The 23,683-nt window shown below is 40.4% G+C and overlaps 2 protein-coding genes across 5 annotated transcripts in view; both read right to left on the bottom strand.

Moving 5' to 3' along the window:
• Positions 1–22,883, bottom strand: part of LOC147325568 (growth hormone receptor-like) — a 34,201-nt gene extending 11,318 nt beyond the window's left edge. The window contains exons 1-2 of one of the 4 annotated variants that reach the window (XM_086300138.1): positions 22,636–22,883; positions 8,698–8,785 (exon numbers count right to left, since the gene is read on the bottom strand). In XM_086300138.1, coding sequence (XP_086156264.1) covers positions 8,698–8,776 — 79 coding nt within the window. In that variant the 5' untranslated portion in view covers positions 8,777–8,785; positions 22,636–22,883. Of the gene's footprint in view, positions 1–8,697; positions 8,786–9,625; positions 9,856–9,924; positions 10,279–22,453; positions 22,590–22,635 lie in introns of those variants that run through there. The other 3 variants (XM_086300139.1, XM_086300136.1, XM_086300137.1) reach the window with 3 other exon arrangements.
• LOC147325565 (regulator of G protein signaling 7-binding protein B-like) overlaps positions 1–23,683 on the bottom strand; it is a 267,021-nt gene that overhangs the window by 198,235 nt on the left and 45,103 nt on the right. The window lies entirely within an intron of this gene.

The raw sequence follows: 23,683 nt of genomic DNA, 5'->3' as shown, positions 1-23,683 counted from the left end.
CCGTAGTCCCTGCATTTTGTTTGGTTATTTTTAGGTTTGGATTCTCTGTGTGTCTAGTTTACTGTTTGTAGAGCAGTTTTAATTTAGTGCCTTTTGTTTAGAAGTTTTGACATGTTTATTTTCTGAGCTTCCCTATCCAGTCTTTATGGTGTCTTGTTTTTCTACCTTTGTCGTTTGAGTCTTCAGGTGTTATCTTTATTTACTGATGTCTTTACGGAGTTTTTGTTTAGTTAGTTCCCAGTTTGTCTTCGTCTTTTAGTGTTTCCTTGCCCCTGTCTTCTTGTGTAGACATGTTCAGTATGTTTTCTTGTCGCACTTGGTAAATGTTTGTATTCTTTTCTGTTTGCTTCCTTTAGAAACTGTGTGCACTTCCTTTAGAAACTGTGTGCACTTTTACTTCCTACCCTTGCCCTTTTCTGATCATTCTCAGCTGTTTTTTGTTAGCCCTTATGTGTCTCCGTATAAAGGCATCCAATCCTCATTTTTGTGGTCCTCCACCTGTTTACTTCCAAGCGTTCCTAGTTTAGTTTTGGATTCTATTTTGTCTTTGTTTTGGACTCTTGCTGTTAGAGATCTGCATGCATGATCTCTAACAGCCCGCCTCTCCGCTTTTGGGTTCATCTTTTTTAATAATATTTGATATCAAATCAGGGATGTGGGAATTTAAAAAAAAAAACCCAAAACAAGGAAATTAGTTTTGCCAAATAAAAAGGCACTTTTTAATCCATATATGCACAAAACTTATAATTAAGGATGTTGGCGCTTCAGCTGATTTTTCCTGACTTTCACAGAACAAATCTGATGGGAAGAGTGATTTTTTGGGCTTTTTTCCCTCCAAGTGAAAACCAAATAAAAGCCGGTATTATCTCATCTTAAAAACAGTTAAATTTTGTGTGTCCATCATGTCCTTTTACACTATATGTTGGTTTTTTATTATTTTCCTGAATTTTATTTTATTGTACACTGGTCAAAAAATCCAAAGGAACACTGGATATCTACACTGATATGGACTGGGCAATGTGTTAGATTTGAAAGGACGCTACATTGTTTGATAGAAATGAAAAGAATACACAGCAGGTTAATCCATTTTGCTGAAATTTCATTGCAAATGAAAATTGTATTCTGTAGTCTGTATGGACCCCGTGTCCTTTATGCATGTAGAGACATTCACAACAGCAGACTGCTGAAGGTCATTTTGTAGCTCTGGCAGTTCTTATCCTGGTCCTCCGTCCACAAAGGAGCAGATACCATCCTGCTGATGGGTTAAGGACCTTCTACAGCCTTGTCCAGCTCCTAGAATTAACCGCCCGTCTCCTGGAATCTTGAGTCTGTGCTGGGAGACACCGCAAAGTACATCTTGTATGTTGGGGCTATCTATTTTGTGTATTTTGTTGACTTGGGTGGTTAAACGTGACTTGCTTTGGCTAAATAGGGCGTGTATGGACAGCAGTCTGCATGGGAGAATGGGGATATGTTTGTGAAATGTCAAGTAGGTGTCCTTTTAAATAGAAAGCTGAGAGCTTTTTTTTTTTTTTTTAAAAACAGGCTGTTAGGTAAACACAGCAGTAGCTGCAGGCAGCTGACTACATCAACATGTCCGAGAGGATAAAACATGAGATAGAAGTGTGACAATGAGATGACTCCTTCACATCTGAGAGGCAGCAGATGGGTTAGAATAACCTGTGTATTCGATCCCCTGCTCCTCCTTAGAACTGTGTCAGGATTAAGAGAATAATTAATTTGACACTCAGCTATGTGGTGGATTCCTGTAGCTCAGTTTAGTGATAAATGAAAACATGGAACATTTCTTTGAGTTGGTATGCGCTTGAATGTGAGCGTTCAAGAACATTACTTCATATTAATTATTATTAATTACTCTTAAACTGTAGGCAGGGCCCCACTGACGGTAGGCAGAGCAATGCAGATATTTGTTTTTCCTCTTTTTAAAGGAAAAAAAAAATCAACAAATAAGAACTTTCTGATGCAATTGCACTTCAAGTGAAATTCAACTTTGATCTCCTTGTAATGTTAATCATTGACAGAAATTGTGTGTGTGTGTGTCTGTGTGTGTCTGTCTCCGGGGGGGGGGGGGGGGGGGGGGGGGTTGTAGATCCTTTTGTATAAATGAGTAACTTGCAGATTTGCTGATGTACTTTGGATCACTGAAACACTTTTGCACTCGGACACAATATTTTTGAATACAAAGGACTTCATGGTCGACTCAATGACTGCAAGATGCCCAAATCACCACCCCTCCACCACCATGCTTGATAGTTGGTATGAGGTCTGGTGATCTGCATGTGTTATGGCAGGACATTGTTCCAGATGCCTTTGGGTTTGTTCAGATGCAAATCTAAGCCATGCTGCCATGTTCTTTTTAGAGAGAAGAAGAGTTTTCTTTTTTCCAAGAAACCCTTCCAAACAAGCTGGACTTGTTCAGTCTTTCTCTAATTGTACTGTCAAGCATTTCACATGCTAACTGAGGCCTACAGATTTTAGGATCTAGCTCGGGGGAGGTTTTACAGTTTTTCTGAGTATTACACAGTATGACCTTGGGGTAGAATTGCTGGGTATCCATTCCTGGAAAAAAAAAAATTCTGGCATTGTGCTAAAATGAACCTGGATGCTCCAGACCGGCAACATGTCAAAACCTCTTTTTTTTTTTTTTGCCTTCTTTTTTTTCCCCCCCAAAAAGCTAGTCACGCTTGTTAATAATGGAAGCAGCAAGGATGTACTTAGTTTTTCACTCGGTTGCACAGAGTCGTGTGAAAACGGTTTTTCACATGACTGTAGTGCCGGCATAGAAAATCTTAACCTTGGAAAGAGTTATATACTGTAGTTTGATATACACAAAGTCATATTGTAAAGTGCGTAATTTCATTCAAAATGCAAAAATAGCCATCTGCATCTCATGTGTTGACCCTCAAACAGTTTTCCTCGAATGTTTCTGACTCGAAGTGTGTTTCTACCACCACAGTGACACCATCGATCTTATCTAGCTTCATATATAATCTATGATCTCAAGGGACATGTAGGCACGTGACTGGGGAAGTATAGTTTGCATAAAACAATGACACAGAGGTTTGAATATGGTCTCTGTATGATTCGAATTAAAAAAGGAGATTACTGATGCCATGGAAAGTGTTAAATAATACTCTTGTTTCAATGGGCAGAAGGTATGCTGACCATTCTGGTCAATCAGTAACACTATGTGGATATGTAATAACTTCTAAATAAGGCATGTTATTAGTCAGAATGCCCAGCAGGTTGCAAATTAATCGTAATTCATTTAGCTCCACCAGCTAAAACAATAAAGTGCTTTCAAATGAATGCGACTTTAATTATGTCCCAATAAAATGATAAGAGGTGAAATTATTACTCAATCGATGGTAACAACATTGCTGTGAAATAATCATGATTTGATTTGCTAAAAGCACAGCTTCCCTGCTTAAAATGGTCTTAAAAGGAAAAAGCAAATGGGGTGTTGCACTGTTATTTGTTTGAGTTTAAGATAAGTTGCAACCAAATAATATAATATAATATAATTAGTGCTGTCAGCGTTAATCTCGTTAAAATGACATTAACGCCATAACCGCATTAACGTGGCAAATCTCCGTTACCGAGTTAGATTGTTAACCCGTTAGCGCCGTCCAGCCCCACGTACGGGGCGATCCGCGCTAACTGGCTAATGGAAATTTGCCACGTTAATGCGGGTATGGCATTAACGTCATTTCCTTCGGGATTAATAACGTATTCTGATTCTGATTTAACGAGATTAACGCTGACAGCACTAAATATAATACGATGAAAGGGTAAGCAGAGTAATTTTATTTTAGAAACACTTTTGCTAACAACAATTCTGTGATTTCAGGGTTCATTTCACTTGTATTTAAAGTACTGAGTGAAAGTGAAAAAGAAGACAAAATGGAAAAAGTGTATTGTGCCACAGCGTATTATACACATGTTATGTAGTTGGGCCATTTGCAGGCAGAGAAGTGATTAAAAAAACTAGACTGGCTTGCAAAGGGTTTTCATTTTTGTGCTTGTGCATCAAAGTGCTGCTGTGTTTGCTTAGCAGCCACCAAGCAGAGTTCACTTGTGGTGTAAGTAAACATGTGAGCAGGAGTTCTGGAGCAGCAGATATCATTAGAGCTACAAAACACGCAGACGGTTTCCAAGATGGCAATATCAGCTTACAGCTTGTTCTCATTACAGGGCTTCTCTTACAGATCTGCCACGAGCTTACGGGGTAAACATGTTTACTGCATGTTTATTTCTCAGAGGCCTCCTGGCAGCCTATTTCAGGGTAAAACAAAACACCCTTGTGTGATTTGTTTTGATAAGATGTGTTATGTTTTAGCTCTGAAGGGAAATAGCAGATAAATTAATTTCCTTTTGACGGACTGCCTCGTACACTTACCAAATCCACCTAATTAATCAGTTCATGTTTTCCCCCTTATTGCACCTGTTAACCTGTGCTCAGCATATTGGTGGGAAGCCTTCATTAATGTCTTTCCTGTGAGCAGACAGCGAAAACAGTGATTTAGAGATTCACATGCTCAGACATCAATAAGTGCACTCTCAGGGGGGAAATGCCTTACGCGCTACATTTAGAAAAGCCATTTCCTTCCTTGGCTAAGAGCCAAGAAGCCCTTATCGGTGATTAAAGTTCCAGCCTTTTAGAGACCCAACAAGCTTTATGGGCAAATCATGGGCAGGAAAACAGTTTATTCATGCCAAAAAGCAACAGTATAACCTCCTAAGAGAGGAAATGCTGTTTTATCAACGGCAAATGTCCTGATTTCTAAGTAATATCCCCTGTGGTGCTCTAGTAGCAAAGAGGAAAAACACTTGTTGACCCCTACATAGACCACTCAATTCCTAGAAGTAGTACCTCCCACAGCTGGTGCTTCAGTATAGCTGGAAAGTGAGAGGAGTTATTTTTGGCTATGTGTGCTCTCAAAAGAAATGTACTATTTGTTCCAATGCCGTAGCTTGACCCAGATGATCATATAAGGGGCCAAATGGAACAAGCAAGGAGGAAAGAAAGAGCATAAACACCCCTTAAGATGTGACAGAGCTATTGTAAAAGTTTTGTTACCTTAGGTGAAAAAAACAAAACAACCTTGAAACTTGAAACAGATAATGTTGACTTTTATTGTGAAACAAGAACAAAACTGTTAAAGCCGACTGATTGTTCACTATTTTTTAACTCTTTAAAATCCTCTAACGTTTTCCTCTGCTTTCATCATCATTACTTTGAAAGCCAGTTACATTTCTTAATTATTTCATTTATGTTTAACCGTTTCATTTTCAAAATGCTAGCGGAAATGCCAGATTGAGTGTGGTATTTTATGCCTCACTGGTTGCCTCAGATGTTACAGTCCTTTCTCATCTCCAGGGCATCAACTAGTGCCCCTTTGTCAAAACTACTGATATGGCAGATGAAAAAAGGCACAAGTTGTCCTTTTGCATCTTGCCCTGATGCACCATGTTAAGGATTAATTGAGCCCAATTGGTCCCTCCCAACTCATTATTTCACAACAAACAGGGCCATTGTTGTGAAAGGGTGTGTTTAAATCCAAACCAGTCCTCTCCTAATCCTATCCACGGAGATTTTACCTAAACTCAGCAGTCGTTTTCAGTGCCAAATCTAACCAGTGAGTGGAATTAAAAGTAAAAAAAAAAAAACTAAAACTAAAAAAAACAAATTTCATTAAGCTTAGCTGTAAGCTAATGATAGTTATATAAGAGCAGACGCATGCTGCTGCTATAAGCTGTACGCTTTACGTCCAGTGGATGCATGATCTGATTAGGCGACTAATCGCAAAAATAATCTGTGACTAGTCGACTATCAAAATAATTGTTTGTGGCAGCCCTAATTCATACAAGCACTTTTTCTACACCTAAGGCCTTTTACACACAGTCATACTCCAATGAACACATCGAAGAGCAACTTGGGGTTCAGTATCTAGGCCAAAGGTTACTTAGGCATGCAGTCTGGAGACTGGAGCAGCCAGCGATTGAACTGATTGGTAGATGACCCGCCTTCAAAACTATTTATCACGATATACATTTCAAAATTTGCGATAACGATATAACGGACAATATAATTGACACTAGACAAAATACTTTGCAACGCCACATTTTATTAGTGCAAAAAAAAAAAAAATCAATGTGTTTTCACTTAAACAAGCTGCTGTTTTTATGTGCATTAAAGTTATATAAAAATTTAACAGTGCAAATGCAAATTCCTTGCGGACAGTTTAACCAAAATGCATTTCGAGTGGAAATTGGCCGACATATCCTCAGCATAACCATGTATAATATCTACAAAACTTAAAAAGACGTTATACACGCACAATACAGTAATATTATGTTGAAGCGCAGTACATATCACTCCGCGAGGCTCCTGCCTACAATAGCAGTAATGCTATTGTACGCTTTTGCTATTGTACAAGCCATCAAGCGGTGCAGGTTCGTAGCTTAGCAAAGTCGTACTAAGACATTTGACAGATTTTCGAGCGCCGTGTACCACATAAAATCGTTTCGAGGTCAGTAAACACAACCAGAATTCCTACATAAGGCACACGGGATTATAATCTGTCGATTTTCAGAAAAATCAAAGGATTGATTTTAAGTGTGCCATATTTTCCAAACAACACGGTAATAACAACGGCCCGCTAGCATGCTCTACCAAAAATAGTGCTTTGTTGTGTATCTGATGGACGAAAGCTAAACCAGTTCCACACCACTGAAGTTGCAGCATTTTTACAAACTAATTCTGGTTCATCCGTTTCATTCAACGATCCGCTTTCGCCCTTCTCATTCTCATTTCTTCTCATTCCGCTGCCATACTTTTTCCGCCATGTGCGTATGAAAACAAAGGCACTACGCATGCACGTTTTACCCATATTCTATCGCGATATTTCATTTTCTTATCATTGCCCAACATTATACCGGTATTACCGTGAACGGTATGATATGGCCCAGCCCTACTGTACAGTACAGAATGCATTCAGCTTGTCAAATTTACATAATTCTTTGATCACTAGCAGTGTGACTCTGAAGCGCTGTACTGTATGTTTGCACGTTTTCTCCCCGACAAACACAACAATGTCGACGAAATGTTTTGCACCATCAGGTCTGAACTTTGAAAGTGTTTAAATAAGAAAGAAAAGTGTGAAAATGTTCATGCCTGTCTGAGAAATGTGTATAAAGTGTGTAGTGAGCAGTTTTACAGCCTTAAAACATCTATAATAATTGTAAAAAATAAAGCTGGCTATTTCGCGGATTTCACTTATCGCGGGTTATTTTTAAGAACGTAACTCCCGCAATAAACGAGGGACCACTGTGCATAAACATCGCCAATGATCTGCTGAGTCAGCTACTGCAGAGCTAGAAATTCCTATGGATATAACATCAGCACAGAAACTGTGCAGAGGAAGCTTCATGGAATGGGTTTCTATGGCAGGGCAATTGCACGCAAGCATTACATCACAAAGCACAACACCAATTAGTGGCTATTATAGCTACAAAGAGGGTCCCAGTACCTTTGTCCATATAGTGTACATTTGTGTAAATACAATTTCAAGGCCTCTGGCTATATTTTGATGATGATTCAGCCTTTTTAAATTTATGTTGATTCTGAAAATCTTGTCTACACTAAAAAATTCCAGTGTAGATTCTCATATTACACAATTAGATCATGAAGTTTATGTTGGTTCTGTAGATATTCCTCCCACTGGACAAGCAGCCATTAACCATGGTGACACTAAACCAATAAGAATCCCTCCACAACATTTGAGATCACTGGAGTGAGTCAGAAATGTACAAGCTGGCTAGCGTGTTGCCAAATCTGTTTTTAAAAAGAACTCTTTTACTTGTGACTTCACTGTTTTCAATCAACAAGTTGTCCTCAGTCTCATTTTTTTTTCTAGAGCAGCAAACACTCCTGTCAAAACACAGCGGCCTTGTAAAATCCCACCTAAAGGGTACTGAGCACAAAGAGGATAATAGCAAACAGCAGGAGATTATGTTCTCTGTCCACACCTCTGCTAACTTACTGAGCATTATGTAACAAGACAAAGCACCGGATGTCCGTGTGTGACATAAATAACCAGCACAGACATAGTTTATCACTGTGGATAAAACACAGCCTATGTGTCCACATACACAGCATTTCCACTTCCATTTGCGGAGTGTTTGGTAGAAAGCCAGGCCTCTACGAACTGAACAGCTTCCCATTGTTTAACAACAGCCGAGTGCTCCCTGTTCAGAATTCCTGGGAAGCCACTTCACTAGAAATCTGCTCTCTGCTCACCGAGGCTCTCTGTGAATGTGTTATGCAACCCATTTCATTTAAAGCCAAAACAAGTCAGTAAGTATGCAACTATTAGTATTTTACATTATACTAGGCTCAAAGTCTCCTGTGACCATTAAAAGCATCCTGATCTCTGGTAATAGTTCCCCAGTTATTATGATGTTCCTCAATTTTTATTCCCACAAAACAGTTCAACAGCATCTGAAAATCTGGCTAGTAGAAGGCACCAGATGTCATAGCAGTAGAGTTGCAAAACACAACCAAAGGCACGAATTAATGTCATTTAATGACTGTGTTTTCAAACCTGAATCAGGTCTTCCACAGCTTTACAAACATGCATGCTGATTTATTGAAATAAATATTCAAAATCCTACCTGGTTCTGAGGCCGACTGCAGCACCGAAGCAGTGAGGATGTGAAGCACAAAGAGGAGCATGGTGAGAGTGTGAGCCATGGTGTGGAGCTGTGGAGGAGACATGTGGGTAATGTTAAGTTTCTCAGGGCAGTCCACTGAACCACACAGCTGACGAAGGCCCAGCCCACTACCACCATTAAACCAGTACGCTCCCACCGGGGCGTAACTAGATCTAAACCTCTGCTGAGGCACTGTTATTTAAGGCAAAGAATTTTTTTTCCTGGTTTACTAAAATATTCTATACCAGCTTCCCATGCTGAACGAATGTTACTACTTCGACGACTGCCACACTGCTGCAGGTGCTATACATTAGTAACAATCTCTGTATGTTTATAGTTTCAGCTTGCTTGTAAGAAAATTGGATTAACTTTATTAAACTTTGCACATTTGCATTCTTTTGCAGTTTTTCTGCACAATAACTGATAAATAAAAAAATCCATGACTTGAGTAAAGATTCTAAAATAATATATAACAACCTAGTGCTTAATGCATGTAGAAGACCAGCTGTACTGAAAACAAGAAAACACAAATATTATTTATCTCAGAAATCTCTGTCCTCCCCCTCTCTGTCTTCCTCTCATTTATAACAATAAAGTCATACCGATATCCTAAATCAATACGGGCTGCTGCTGGCCATGGACAGGTAACATTCTTTTCACTTGTTCATACCTGGATCTGTAACTGTCCTATACTGTAAACAAACACTGAAGGTTAAAATTAGCCAGCCAGTGTTTTTGACGCTATTTAAACAGCAAATATGCTTAAGCAGAAACTTATTAAGTCACTTTAATCACCCTTCATCATCACAACAATTTGCACTTTTGCCTGCTAACGCTTCAGGTAAGACTTGTTTTAAATCTGCACCACTGATTTGTGTCGTTAGATTACCTCTTCATCTTCTTTCTGGGTTAGCATTAGAAGTTAGCATTTTAGCATTATTTTCCAAACTATTATTGCTATTATTTTCAGGGCTACTATGGTTTTGGGAGTGCTTGAGCGCTCTAAAATTCTTTTCTGATTAGTTTTTATTTTTATTTATTTTTGACATTTTGCCTTTAATTCAGTTTATTTTCAGTTTGTTTGCTTGTTTCTGTTTAGCAGCTTTAGCTATTTATTAATTCTTATCTAGAACATTAGTAGAGGTGTTACAATAAGAACACAGAAGTTGTTGAAAGCAGTTGACTCACGGTTTTTGATTGGTTGAGTGGTTGCTGGAAGCTAACAAGCATCTGCCAGCCAGTTAGGGAATACACATTTTTCACTAGCAACCAGTGGTTGCCGGGGGCTCGCTGTATGACTGAGGCCTTTGTTAAATACACGGCTCAATTCCCCCAAAATGGATTAAGCCTCATCCTAGACTAAACCTTTTTTCAATAGAGTTGTCACAGATTTTTTTTTTCCTTTTAGTCTTTTAGGTTTAATCCGTGTTTGGGAAACTGGCTAGTAAAATTCTTTATAGTTAAGCTTTCAGTTTAAGAGTGAGTGACATTTTCAGATTTGTCCATCCACATGTCTAAGAAATTTCTGAGCTAACAAGCTAGCCCAGTGTCCATTTTAAGCTAGTTGCATGTTGCTTGTTTTTCCAGACACCACTACGTGCTACATCTTTTGCACTATCACAATTTAATGGATGCATTTCTTGTTACCTGCATTAAACTCAAGAAAAGAATAAATGACTAAGTCTCATTCATCCACACTTCAAATCACTTTATTATATGAAGCTCAGAGTGCACAAAGAAGCAGCAGCAGAAGCAGAAACTGCAGCTTCTTAACGCAACGAAATGATGAAGCAGTAAGACAGTTACACTCACTGGCACCTTAATTAGGTACACCTTGCTAGTGGTGACTTGGACCCCCTTTTTTCCTTTGAAAAACTGCCTTAATTCTTCACTGTATAGGTTAAACATGGTGCAAACATGGTGATAACATCGTGCAGTTGCTGCAGATTTCTTGGTTGAGTGGGAAAATCCCTTCAGATCAGCAGTTCCTGAAATACTCAGACCAACCCGTCTGGCACCAACAACGATGCCATGTTCAAAGTCACTTCAGTCACCTTTTCCCCCCATTTCAATGCCCAGTCTGAACTTCAGCAGGTCATCTTGACCATGTTTACATGTCTAAATGCAGGCTTAGCAGATATGCATTAAAAAGCAGCGGAGCAGGTATACCTAAAAAAGTGGCCAGTAAGTGCATATCCATAGCAGTATTTTAGCAGCTGTTCAAAACTGCAACCTGTTTAATGACATGTTTTTGTTATCTTTTTTTGCTACACAAAGATGGGGATGAGTGAGACAACACCAGTTATTCGAAAGCAGCAAGGACAAGCAGGTTAAGAAATGTGTTTTATTCATTATGCTTCTTGGTATTCACAAACAATCCATCTTTCTTGGAAAGGCATATTTCGAAATACTAAACAGATTTCTTCTGAACGTGACACCCAGCCAGTGGTGCTGGAGTCCTGCCAGCTCTTGTGAAATCCAACCTTACTACTTCTCTGGGCTTTGCGTAGCTCTTGTTTGCTGACATCAGTTGCAATTTTTTCGGTGCCAAATTAATCTACCCAGAACTCACTTCTGTGAGCTTAGATTAGAGGTGTTAATGAGGGATGATAATAAAGGTCTTTTTGTATAAATATTTCTCACAAACACTTATTATAACATTTAAAAACTTAGCACTGCTCAGACTGTTGGAGCTTATAAATTTGTGCCAAGGAATTTTCAAAAGTTAAAGAAAACGCAAAACCACATATATGTTAGGATGAAGGCGGTATTTGTTGTAGGCCTTGTGAATGACGCTGCACCACATACAACTCAGAAAACACTTTCAGTGGTTTCAAAATGTTTATCTTTTAATAATTTAACTCTTTCACAAATAAAGATCTTCTATGCATAATGATGAGTTTTCACACCTCAGATCAGGGATGTCAAACTCATTTTACACCGTGGGCTACATACTGCTTAAGTGGACTGGACCAGTGAAAGTCCTCCACATTTAATCCCTGACATACTGTATCCTAAAATAAGAAAAAGTACAATTTAAACAGCATGTCTCAGTGTTTATACATGATAAAAAAAACATGTTGCTCTAGTAAATGAATGAAATGTGTCAACATGACTTCTTAGGTTTAAATTGTAAGACATGAATGTGCAAAATTTTGGACACCGGGCCTCATGTTTGCGATCCCTGCCTCAGAACATATCAACAAAGATGTGGTTTGATCTCCATTCGAAGAGGCAGAGACCTTCTGATGCAAACCCATTCATGTTGTTCTCTAAGCCTGTTCAGCTTCGATCTACATGAATGTTTCTCTGATGTCTGCCGTCTTGCCAGTTTACCGTCTCCACTCTAATATATTCACTGCTATTTGTTGCCGTGCTATTCAAAGATGTGCAGCAAGGTCATATTTCTTTCTTCAACTAAGCTCACTTTGGAGCATTGACTTTCTTAGACTTAATTTACAAATCACCCAATATTAATTTACTAAAGGTTTACTGAATGATATCAGGACTTACAGTAGGTACATGTGTATTTTTGTATTCTTTTAACTTTAAATATTTATCAGAATTAGACACTTGCTTGGTTTACAGCAATCACTGATAACTTTCCTCCTTTTCTTTCAAACTCATTTTATACAGAACATCATTAAAAATGAAGAAAGTGACTGATAAATGCATCAGTTAGTTTCACACAATTAGATCAGGGTTATTCGATGTCAGTGTATCGAATTCCTCCCGTCTGACAATCTTGGATTTGCCTGAAAAAACAAAAGCTGCACTTATCGGGAATTATGCAAAATTTCAAGTCTCTACTGTGGTTATTTTTCTACAGGCAGGGCTGTTTTTAGATGATTTTCTAGCATCGTTTTCAGAGGGCCCATTTGAAATCCCATTATCTAAAGTCCTTGAGCTTAACTTTTTTAGGATAAATATCTCACAGTATTGTTCTGAGAAAACAGATTCTCAGCAGCTAACACAGATTGGCCCTAAAATGTTTCAATATATGTGATCACTGACAGCAGATTTGGAAACCTGCAGATACCACACTTCTGTAGGTAAATCACACATAACCTTTAACTTATAAAGTGGAGTCAAAATGCACACAGTAGTGTAAGTTAGTGTTTACCTCTGTTTGTCTACACGGAGTTAAGAAAGTAGGTTTCTTACATGTGCAGTTTTTTTGAGGGTTTTTTTTTTAACTCATGCTCTTCCAGACTAAACTTTGCTCACAGCTGCAGAGGTCAGAGCCTGTTAAATAAACACACCTGGGCTCCGCTACCATGTTCAAGGCCAATACCAGGTTCTAGAGAAGCTTATCATAACTTTTTAACATGTATTCAGGGCCTCGTTGTACCGGTGTTTGCACAAACAGACATAATTTCAGTTTTCATAATTTTTATGAGCCTTAGTTATGTCTAACGATCAGGCTTGATTGCCCTGTGTCCAACAGCAGCAGTAATTATAATGGGGACAAAGGAGGAAGTACACAAAGTATTCTCAGTGCTTCACTTGTTCCACATTTTTTCATGTTACAGCCTTATTCCAAAATGGATTAAATTCCTTTTTCACCTCAAAATTCCACACACACTACCAAATAATGACAACGTAAAAAGAAAACAGCTTGAAATTCTTGAAGTTTTTGTGTATATCACACAAATATATTGCTAATTAGTGAAAGCATTATTTTAAAAAATAACTAGCATTTAATAGAATCTGATATGATTGCAATTTTTAACACTGTGATATATTATATGTTTATGCCAACATATACTGCGATATATCATGGGGTTTTTTTTCCAACTGCAAATGATTCGCCTCAAAGTTACATTTTGTCAGTATCTGTTTTATCTAATAAGATTAAATTATCTCATGCCAAGTCTTTATTTTGCTCACCAACCTTTTTAACTAAAAAGTGTTGCCCACAGACAGAGTCAGAGCCATCACTCTGAGATTGAATGGGTCAAGTTGGCAAATACATCCAACCTGTTTGTGATAATACAGTAACTAACTGTGAGAAATTATTTAAGATCATAAATCTGTTTATGCTTGAAACTAGGGCTGGGCAATATGGCCTAAAATCCGTATCACAGTATAATCTGAAGCATGTGCGGTAACGATATATATCGCGATATATTCTTTTCCTCTGTATACAGTGTTTTCCGCACTATAAGGTGCGCTTAAAATCCCTTAATTGTCTGAAAAATCGACAGTGCACCTTATAATCCGCTTTATCTATGAATTCTGGTTGTGATTACTGACCTCGAAACCAATTTTATGTGGTACAAGCGCTCAAAAATCTGTCAAAAATGTTTTAGAATGACTTTGGTAAGCTACGAAGCCGCACCACTTGATGGATTGTGGGAGCATTACAACTACCATAGTCAGGAGCCTCGTGGAGTAATCTGGGTCCAAAACTTCGTCTGCTTCAGGTCCTAAAGTCAAACGAACACTGCGGCATCACTGAGAGTTAAAAACTGTCTAAATTTTTCATCTTTAGTATAATGATCAGCGTTGCTGCTTTACCAAGTGTAACAATTAAGTTTAACATCCAAGCATGAAAACAGAATTTATTAAATTTAACAGAGTTAGAAGTTAGCAGGAAGTTAGCTCGCTAGTTTCCACCTAAACATGATATTGCATGTTCTGACTGAGAGATTTCTGAAAGAATTTAAACATACAGCTCTGCTATCACTTCCAGCATAAATGAAGACAGAAAACTAAACAACAGTGACTTTTGTAGAGTTAGTGAAGTTGGATTAGCTGGTATATAATGATGTGCTACGTGACCGCTAGCGACACAGCTATTTTAGCATAACAAACACAGTAAAGCTAGAGGATGAACGCTAACTTTTTCCACTCGATAAAGGTTAACGTGATGGTTAGAGACAAATGCAATCGCATGGCATGATGCTTTAAATGGACCAAACTTCAGTCAGGAGAACAACTGAGATAATCCATCCACAATACGAGGTTAGTCATTAATTTACTGCAACAACATGGAAATAGAGCAGCTGCGAGAGAATTCAACATTGATGAATCAATGGTACAGAAGTGAAGCGCAGTTTTTGGTTTTCCTCATATTCCAAAACGTGCTTCTTCTCTTTGCTATTACTGCCAAACGGCATAATTTGCAGATGATATTGCTTGCAGCCACTGCGATGCTTTCGACCAAAACAGGCTTGATGACACCATCAACATGCGCGATCGAGGTACAGTGGTATAGTCAAAATCTCTACTGTTACATTCCCCTGAGGGGTCTAGGCGGGGAGGGGGAAGTAACAAAAGTGACCGGGTCAGAAAAAGGAGTCAGGGAGGCAAAACAGTTAAATAAAACAGTTTTATTGAAGTAATTCAACTAAAGGAGACGGACAAGCCGTTATCACCATAAAAGAAACAAACAAAACTCAGGCGTCGGTCAGTAAGGCAAAAAGTCAAAAGGAAAGCGCAGCTCACTAGCTGGGAACCACAATACACAGCTCACTAGCTGGGAACCACAATACACAGCTCACTAGCTGGGAACCACAATACACAGCTCACTAGCTGGGAACCACAATACACAGCTCACTAGCTGGGAACCACAATACACAGCTCACTAGCTGGGAACCACAATACACAGCTCACTAGCTGGGCCCACACAAAATGGCACTCTGGCCCAGAGGTCACCCTGCTCTGGGCTTAAATACCCTTAATTGCTGATGGGAGTCAGCTGTACAGGAGGGAAAGGTGGCACATCAGGCAGGAGGTAGTGGGACACACCCACACAGGCACCCTCAGGAGAGAGAGAGGCCCTGCTAGGGCCGTAACACCCCCTCCCATAAATGCAAACCCATGGTTTGTCAAATTACCATAACCAAAAATGAGTCCATAACCGTTTCATGACGAATTTTGCAGGCTTTCCACCTACCAAACCGCGTAGCAACGGTTAGGCATGGCCTGCGGGAGCTGCCAATCCCATCTCAGTGGGTTCACCACATTACCAGAGAGTGGCCCCAGACCCTCAAAACAGTGTCCCATGGGATAGCCAGGGCTTCGAACCATCGCGTGTGGAGAACCCAGCAGGCAGGTGCAGGTCTGAAGGGTGGTTTTGAACATGGGTCAACCAGCGGCAGCTCAGGGTTAGTTGGCCTCATACACTGATTACGGGGTGCTACCGAGCAACTGTGCTCCAGGTTTAGCCTATCAGTAGGCCTGGCAGGCTTGTCAGTTTGAGAGCCACGACTGACTTTACTCAAAACAGGCCCCTCTCGTGTTGAGTGGGCTTTCTGTTTGAGTGCCAGTCTGACACAATTGGCAACCACATGGCCAGGCTTGTGACAGAAAAAACACAGTTTGGGCCTAGGTCTTAACACCATAACTGCGTTTTCCTTCTTAGCTGGCCCACTCTCACCTGTCCAGGATGCGCTATAGTGCAGAGGGATATCCTGTCCCACAGCACTTGCTTTGTGAGTCAGCCTAAACTCATCTGCCAGGGTGGCAGCTTGCTGTAGAATTGTAACCCTCTGTTCACTTAAATAAAGGGCCACAGACTCAGGAACAGAGTTTTTAAAATCCTCCACCAGCATAAGCTCACGTATGGACCCCACATCCTTAACCTGGCTTGCTGCACACCACCTATCAAAGAGCCTCGCCTTCTCCCTGGCAAAGTCAAGATAGGACTGTCCCTGCGCCAACTCCAACCGTCGAAAATGCTGCCTGTAGGCCTCAGGTACCAGTTCATAGGCTTTGAGGACGGCACTTTTGATCTTTCCATAAACCAGGCCGTCCTGCCTAGACAGACCAGAACACGCTTCTTGAGCCTTACCTGTCAACCGACACAGCAACATCATCCCCCACACATCTTGAGGCCACTGCAGTGCAGTTGCCAGGCGTTCAAACACACTGAAAAAGCTGTGAACACTGGATTCACAGAAGTCTGGAACCAGGTGAATGTTATTGCTCACAAACAAGCCTCTAGACACCTGTACACTAGCAGCTGTGTCAACCATTTTGGGGATGGTGAAGGGTTAGAAACACACCACCTAATTAGGACCACTGCCACACCCGTCTGCCAACTCACGCAGACTACCCTATAATTAACCGATTAATGGAAAACTACACAACTTACTTTAACTGACCAACTTACCTCTTGCAGTATACACTAAACAAACACAACTTACCCAGTTCCTAAGCACAACAAACTTTACCTATCTTCTGGAGCGTGCCGGGCTCGAGGCAACTTGAAAGGCGAAACTTCAGCGACTGGAGCCCTGAATTGCCTACCCCCAACAGGGAACTAATCCCCGCCCAGGATTACTCCGAAAATAAAAAAGGCAAAACAACAAAAGAGTGCCCGAAGGAAGAACTTAAAACAAAGCTCAGCTGGACACTCACCTAACTAAACTGGGAAGTTGAATCTCCAAAGGTAAAAACAGCAAGATAATCAAAGACCAATTCCAACTCAAAACTCCCTTTTCAACAATCCCGGACGAGCCCCCACTTGTTACGTTCCCCTGAGGGTCTAGGCGGGGAGGGGGAAGTAACAAAAGTGACCGGGTCAGAAAAAGGAGTCAGGGAGGCAAAACAGTTTTATTGAAGTAATTCAACTAAAGGAGACGGACAAGCCGTTATCACCATAAAAGAAACAAACAAAACTCAGGCGTCGGTCAGTAAGGCAAAAAGTCAAAAGGAAAGCGCAGCTCACTAGCTGGGAACACCACAAGACACAGCTCACTAGCTGGGAACACCACAAGACACAGCTCACTAGCTGGGAACACCACAAGACACAGCTCACTAGCTGGGAACACCACAAGACACAGCTCACTAGCTGGGAACACCACAAGACACAGCTCACTAGCTGGGAACACCACAAGACACAGCTCACTAGCTGGGAACACCACAAGACACAGCTCACTAGCTGGGAACACCACAAGACACAGCTCACTAGCTGGGAACACCACAAGACACTCAGCTCACTAGCTGGGAACACCACAAGACACTCAGCTCACTAGCTGGGAACACCACAAGACACTCAGCTCACTAGCTGGGAACACCACAAGACACTCAGCTCACTAGCTGGGAACACCACAAGACACTCAGCTCACTAGCTGGGCCCACACATAATGGCACTCTGGCCCAGAGCTCACCCTGCTCTGGGCTTAAATACCCTTAATTGCTGATGAGAGTCAGCTGTACAGGAGGGAAAGGTGGCACCTCAGGCAGGAGGTAGTGGGACACGCCCACACAGGCACCCTCAGGAGAGAGAGAGGCCCTGCTAGGGCCGTAACACTACCGTTGGCCAAATTCATATTGTTTCTACCGTATACCGTTTATACCGCCCACCCCTACTTGAAACAAAACAAAGGTTACAGTATAAATACTATCACTTTTCCTTTTCCACCCAGGGAAACTTTGTAAAATACAAATAAAAATTCCAGCGATTTGCAAATTTCACAACCCCATGTTTTATTTATAATAGAACAATGAAAAACATATGAAATGTTTAAACTGAGAAAATGTACAATTTTATGAAAAAAATATTGGCTTAATTTGAATGCAGCAGCACGTCTAAAAACAAAGTCTGGACTAGAGCTGGGCGATATATCGAGTTTTTAAAACATATCGATATATTTTTATACGAGATATAAGATGTGACAATATCCTTTATATCGATATAGTCTATGTTACGTTATACTTATAGTTGTGGAGCCGCAAGTTTGCCTCTCTTTCGTCTACTTTTGTCTCTACGCAACATTACTCCGCCTCGCCTTCACTGAAGACAACTCCCCCTCCTCCCCCATCGCTTCACGTGCAGGCAGCGACAAGATGGACACGGCAAATCTCCGTTAACGAGTTACTGCGCTTAGCCCCATGCGTGGGGCTGGACGGCGTCAACGTGTTAACGAGCTAACCATGCTAACGAGCTAACCGCGCTAGTCCCTACGGGCTGCATAGCCTAAAATCCTTTCATTCTCTCAAAAGTTGACAGCGCGCCTTATGTATGAATTCTGGTTGTGCTTGATGGCCGCGAACCGATTTTATGTGGTACGCGGCGCTCAGCAATCTGTCAAAAATGTTTGAGTACGATTTTGGTCAGCTACGGAGCTGCACCGCTTGATAGATTGTCGGCGCATTACGGCTACCGAGGAGCCTCGCGGAGTGATACGTACTGTGCTTCAACGTAATATTACCGTATTGTGTGTGTATAAGGACCATAAATAGCACCTGTAAGAGACGTACGTGGTTATGAAGTGGATTTCAAACTCCAGGCTGTCAGTCACGCAGTAAAACTTGGAAATAGAGCTGCTGTGACATCTGTCTCTTTGTTACTATGCTCAGCGTCTTTTAGTTTACATTTTGACTGCACAATTGTGAGCTCTTTGTTATGCACAAAAACAACATTGTTTTATTTTATTTATGGAGCATTATTATTTAATGAATGCTCATAATTTATTTTTGAGTAATTTTTCATGTACATCTGTGCTGTATGTTAATAAAAGTGCTTGTGTGACATCTGGGACACAGTGTGACTAAGAACTCTCTTTTTGTTCTTACTTTGTGGCTTAAAAAAATATCGAGATATATATCTTATATCGCCATCCAGCTAAAAAATATCGAGATATGACTTTTGGGTCATATCGCCCAGCCCTAGTCTGGACAGGGCTGTGTTTACTACTCTGCAGCATCCACTCTTTCTTTTAACAAGTCTATAAACATCTGCGATAGCTGAGAGGAAGGTTGTCCCATATGTCTCATATAGGACTCTAGCTGCTCATCAGTCCTGAATCTTTGTCGTACAAATAGTTTAGGGTAGATCTGGATCGCAGGCAATAGCTGCAGCTTCCGGTTTAGCATCGTCTTGCTGAAATATGCAAAGCCTTCCTTGAAAAAGACATCATCTGAATGAGAGCATTGTTGCTCTAAAGCATTGATGGTGGTGCCTACTGACAATAATGCAGCCCCAAACCATCAGAGATGCAGGCTTTTAAAGTGAGTGCTGATAAAAAGCCAGATGATCCCAGAGGATGTTTTCCAAAAAGAATTTGAGATTTCAGTTTGTCTGACCACAGAACAGTTTTCTACTTTACCTCAGTCCAGTTTAAATGAGCTTTGGACGAGAGAAGATGGCAGTGTTTCTGGATCATGTTTACCTCTTTGCATGAACAAATGCATTAACCTGCATTTGTGGATGACACAGTGACCTGTGCTCACAGACAGTGGTTTCAGAATCATGCCTATTTTTAATGCAGTGCTGTCTGTGGGACTATAGATCACAGTATCCAATACTGATTTTCAGTCTTGGCGCTTGCACACAGAGATTTCTCCAGATCTTTTAATGGCATCATGCAATGTGGATGATGAGATATTAAACCCTTGGTCATTTTATACTGAGGAACTAAAACTGTTTCACAATTTGTAAGCACAGCTTTAACTCCATTTTCCAGCCCTTTTAAAACTACTCATACTTGTCTTGAAATTATGCATTTTCTCAGTTTAAACATTTCAGGACCTTAAAAAAAATGAAAACAAAACAGTAAAATATCTTTTGGGTGAGACTGCATTGGGGTTTTTTTTTTTTTTTTTTTAACTAGGACAGGGCTGTCAGATTTGATGAAAACAGGAAACTTAACACCGTGACAGGCAGGGAAATTCCACCTTAGGTTTAAGACTTTAAAGCTTTGCACTCAGTTACTTCACAAAACATCCAGCCACGTTCAAATGAGATTTTATTCCTGCAAATAAGAAGAGAATTTTCTCATTAAGAAAAGCCTCTTAGTTCAATATTTGATGGAAGTCTGTTTTTCCCTTCAGCTTCGAGATGTTTTGGAAAGACATTCTTCTCAGCACATCATCTCCAGCACCACCCTCCATTCATTAAAAACCAGACTTTCTTCTAATTCTTCAAACTGGTCTGAGGAATAGTTCTCCAGGATGTCACTCACATTCAGTGCAGTCCTTGTATCTGATCATTTTCAGAGGAATTTTGTTTTATTTGTTTGTTTGTTTAAACAGTATCTAAAAGTCAAGCCGTAAAGAAATAGGAAAAATTCCAGCAAGACCTGACACAGGACCTGAAAGATACATCTGTGTCCTCAGCAAATCCATCTACTGTTCACTGAAGCTTCTCGGAAATTGTCTCAGTGTAAGGTTGGTTATCAAGAAGCCATTCCAAGGGAAACAGGGAGAAAATACTGAAGTATGCCATAATATACAAGAACTGGAATAAAAACAGTGACAACAGGTCTTATGAATCCATATTTAAAATTGATAGTTCAAATTGTTGTCATGGAGTTCAGAGAGGCTGTGTCATGGATTGGGGCTAAATTTGCGGTGTTGGGGATATTGTTAAAGTTGATTAGGAAATTATGAATGAAAGAAGTACAGTAAGATTTTGATCTACCATTCTGATTCCATCTGGAAGGCATCTGATATGCTTAATTTTTCAGCATGACAGTCTCAAACACACTGCCAGTGCAGTAAAAGCAGACCTGGATAGAAAAGATAGCAGACAATGGAACAGAGCAAAGAGCTTTGAACGTCCCTTGAGAGACCCGGAGAAGTAGTCCTGAAAACTACATAAAGAAATTACAAGAATAATTGCATTTGCATGTTTCAATAAATCTCTGCACCTACTTCCTATTTTCCTGATAAAATACAGAGACATTGTCAACCTTAGTTCTTAGCATTCTCCCCAGATGATTCAGTTTTTGACTCATTCAGTTAGAGAATCTTCTTCCTGGAAATCCAAGAGTCCTCTAGCACAGCAAGTACTCCAGATGACCGCTAAAGCTCTGTTAGAGTGGTAGAGGCATCCCAGGCTATTTTGAGGCCCTAGTTACTACTGGTGGCCCTAAATATCTTTCGTTTTTGAGTTATTGAAGCCAACGTGTTCACAGGAACCCTCAGAGCTTTAGAAACGGTTTCATACCCTCTCCCTGATCAGCACCTCGCCACAGGTTTTAACGGATTTTGTCCTGACATGCAGCGTTAATTATAGGAGCTTAAATGCACACTTTTGAACGTCTCTAAACTATTATGTCTAGTCCCCTAAGGTTGCCACGAGAGGAGCCTAGACAGGTTCTAGATGCATTTTCAAAAATTGCTGATTCAAACAAGATACATCTAATGCCACTTTGCATTCAGAGTCATATAATCACATAGTGCTGTGCCAAAGTTTTGAGTCACCCCTCATTTCTAACTTTCATATTATCAAAATATATTTTCACTACATGTTAGCTGAAGATATTAAACATGGAATGCAGCGCTGCAATTCATCATAGTGTAGGAGTTCATTATTTCCCTTTGTAACGTTCCTAAAATCCATGAGGCATTTGGAGTATTTCACTTTTAGTGTCATTGCCAAATATTTGATTATTTTTTAATTGTTTTTCCAATAATCAACGAATTGATTAATATGTGCTTCTTATGTAATCCCCTCCCCCCCCCCAAGTTCTGTTTTGTGTGACAATCCAAAAAGTAAACTTCTTTTAGGTTTCGTAAAGATCTAAAACCCCAAAATTGCTCAGTTTACTCATTTAAGACGAAGGAAAGGAGAAAATCCTCAGGAAAAGACACATGAAAAGAAATCCACATGACTAGAGAATTTTTGCTTGGAAACATTACATAGCTTAATTGATTAATTAGTATTTTCTCAAAGTAATAATAATAAATAACCAAAGTAAAAATTAAATTAGTATTAAAGTAGTTCTAAACAAATGTAATGAGCAGGTGGCAGCACCCTTACTGTTTACACAGTCGGAGTTGTGTCCTTTCCCCTCTTCAGGCTAACCTCATGAAAACGTGAACGAGAAGCTCTGACAGTATCACACACAACACAAACAAGGCTTAATCTACTGCGTGTGGGATTCCCAGATCCACTGGTGGCTTTTAGATCCGCGTGGGTTACAACACACATCTGTAACTCACCGCAGTGTGCTCGGTCCTGGAGGTCTCACTGCTGTCCTGGGTAAAGCTGTAGCAAAGGCGAACGCACGCAAGAAGGAAAAAAAAAACTAAAACTCCTACTTCGCTCAGGAAAAAATGACCTCCGGATTATCTCTGCTGCGAGCCGTGATGGTTTTTATGTTACTTTTATTTTTGTATTTGTTCACAGAATGCGGGATGAGCTGGCAGCGCTGTCGAAGAACGCCTCGCTGTGTGTCAGTCGGCAGCAGCTGTGATGTGTTTACGCTGTGGAGAAGCAAAGAGTGGCGCCATCTACCGGTGGAGTCTGAGAACAGCAGGAAAACAGTGAGAAGGCGCTTACCGGACACTTTATTAGGTACACCTTGCTCCTGTCTGTCTTCATGGATCTGTGGGATTTAGATGTGGTGACTGTGGAGGCCATTTACGCACAGTGAAGTCATTTTCATGTCCATGAAACCAGTTTGAGACATGGTGTGTTCTCCTTTGTGCTCATAAAGGGATGGGCAAGGTTAGCAACGATCAGGTAGGCTGTGCTGGTAAATGATCCAGGGATCCATGTTGTTTATGCCAAATTCTGAGCCTTCCATCCAAATGTCACAGCAGAAATCTATTTTGGTGAGCCTGTGTGGATTGTAGCTTCAGTTTCCTGTTCACAGCAGACAAGAGTGGCACCTGGTGTGGTCTTCTGCTCCTGTAGCCCATCTGCCTCAAAGTTTTGCATAAGATGTGATGCTTGTCTGCACACTTTGGTTGTAATGATGGGTTATTTGAGTTTCTGATGTCTTGCGGTTGAAGCAGTGTGGCCATTTTCCTGTGAACTCTGTCATCAACAAGTACCTTTTTTTTTTTTTTTTTTTTACCAGAGAAAAGGACTTGTGACCCAGAGAACTGCCACTTACTCAGTGTCCTTTCTGTAAATTCGAGAGATGGTTGTGTGGGAAAACTAGATCAGTAGTTTCTGAAATACACACAACAGCCTGCCCCTCTTGACCATTTTTACATGCCTAAATGTACTGAGTTGGTGTCACAAATACTGAGATCCTATATG

This window comes from Aulonocara sp. 'chitande type north' Nkhata Bay, linkage group LG7 (genome assembly GCF_057382095.1).
Source record: "Aulonocara sp. 'chitande type north' Nkhata Bay isolate Kocher_YH1m ecotype deep benthic linkage group LG7, A_spYH_male_GT1.1, whole genome shotgun sequence".
Lineage (NCBI taxonomy): Eukaryota > Metazoa > Chordata > Actinopteri > Cichliformes > Cichlidae > Aulonocara > Aulonocara sp. 'chitande type north' Nkhata Bay.
Note: the sequence above shows the minus strand (reverse complement) of the source record. Positions and strands in the feature narration are given on the sequence as shown.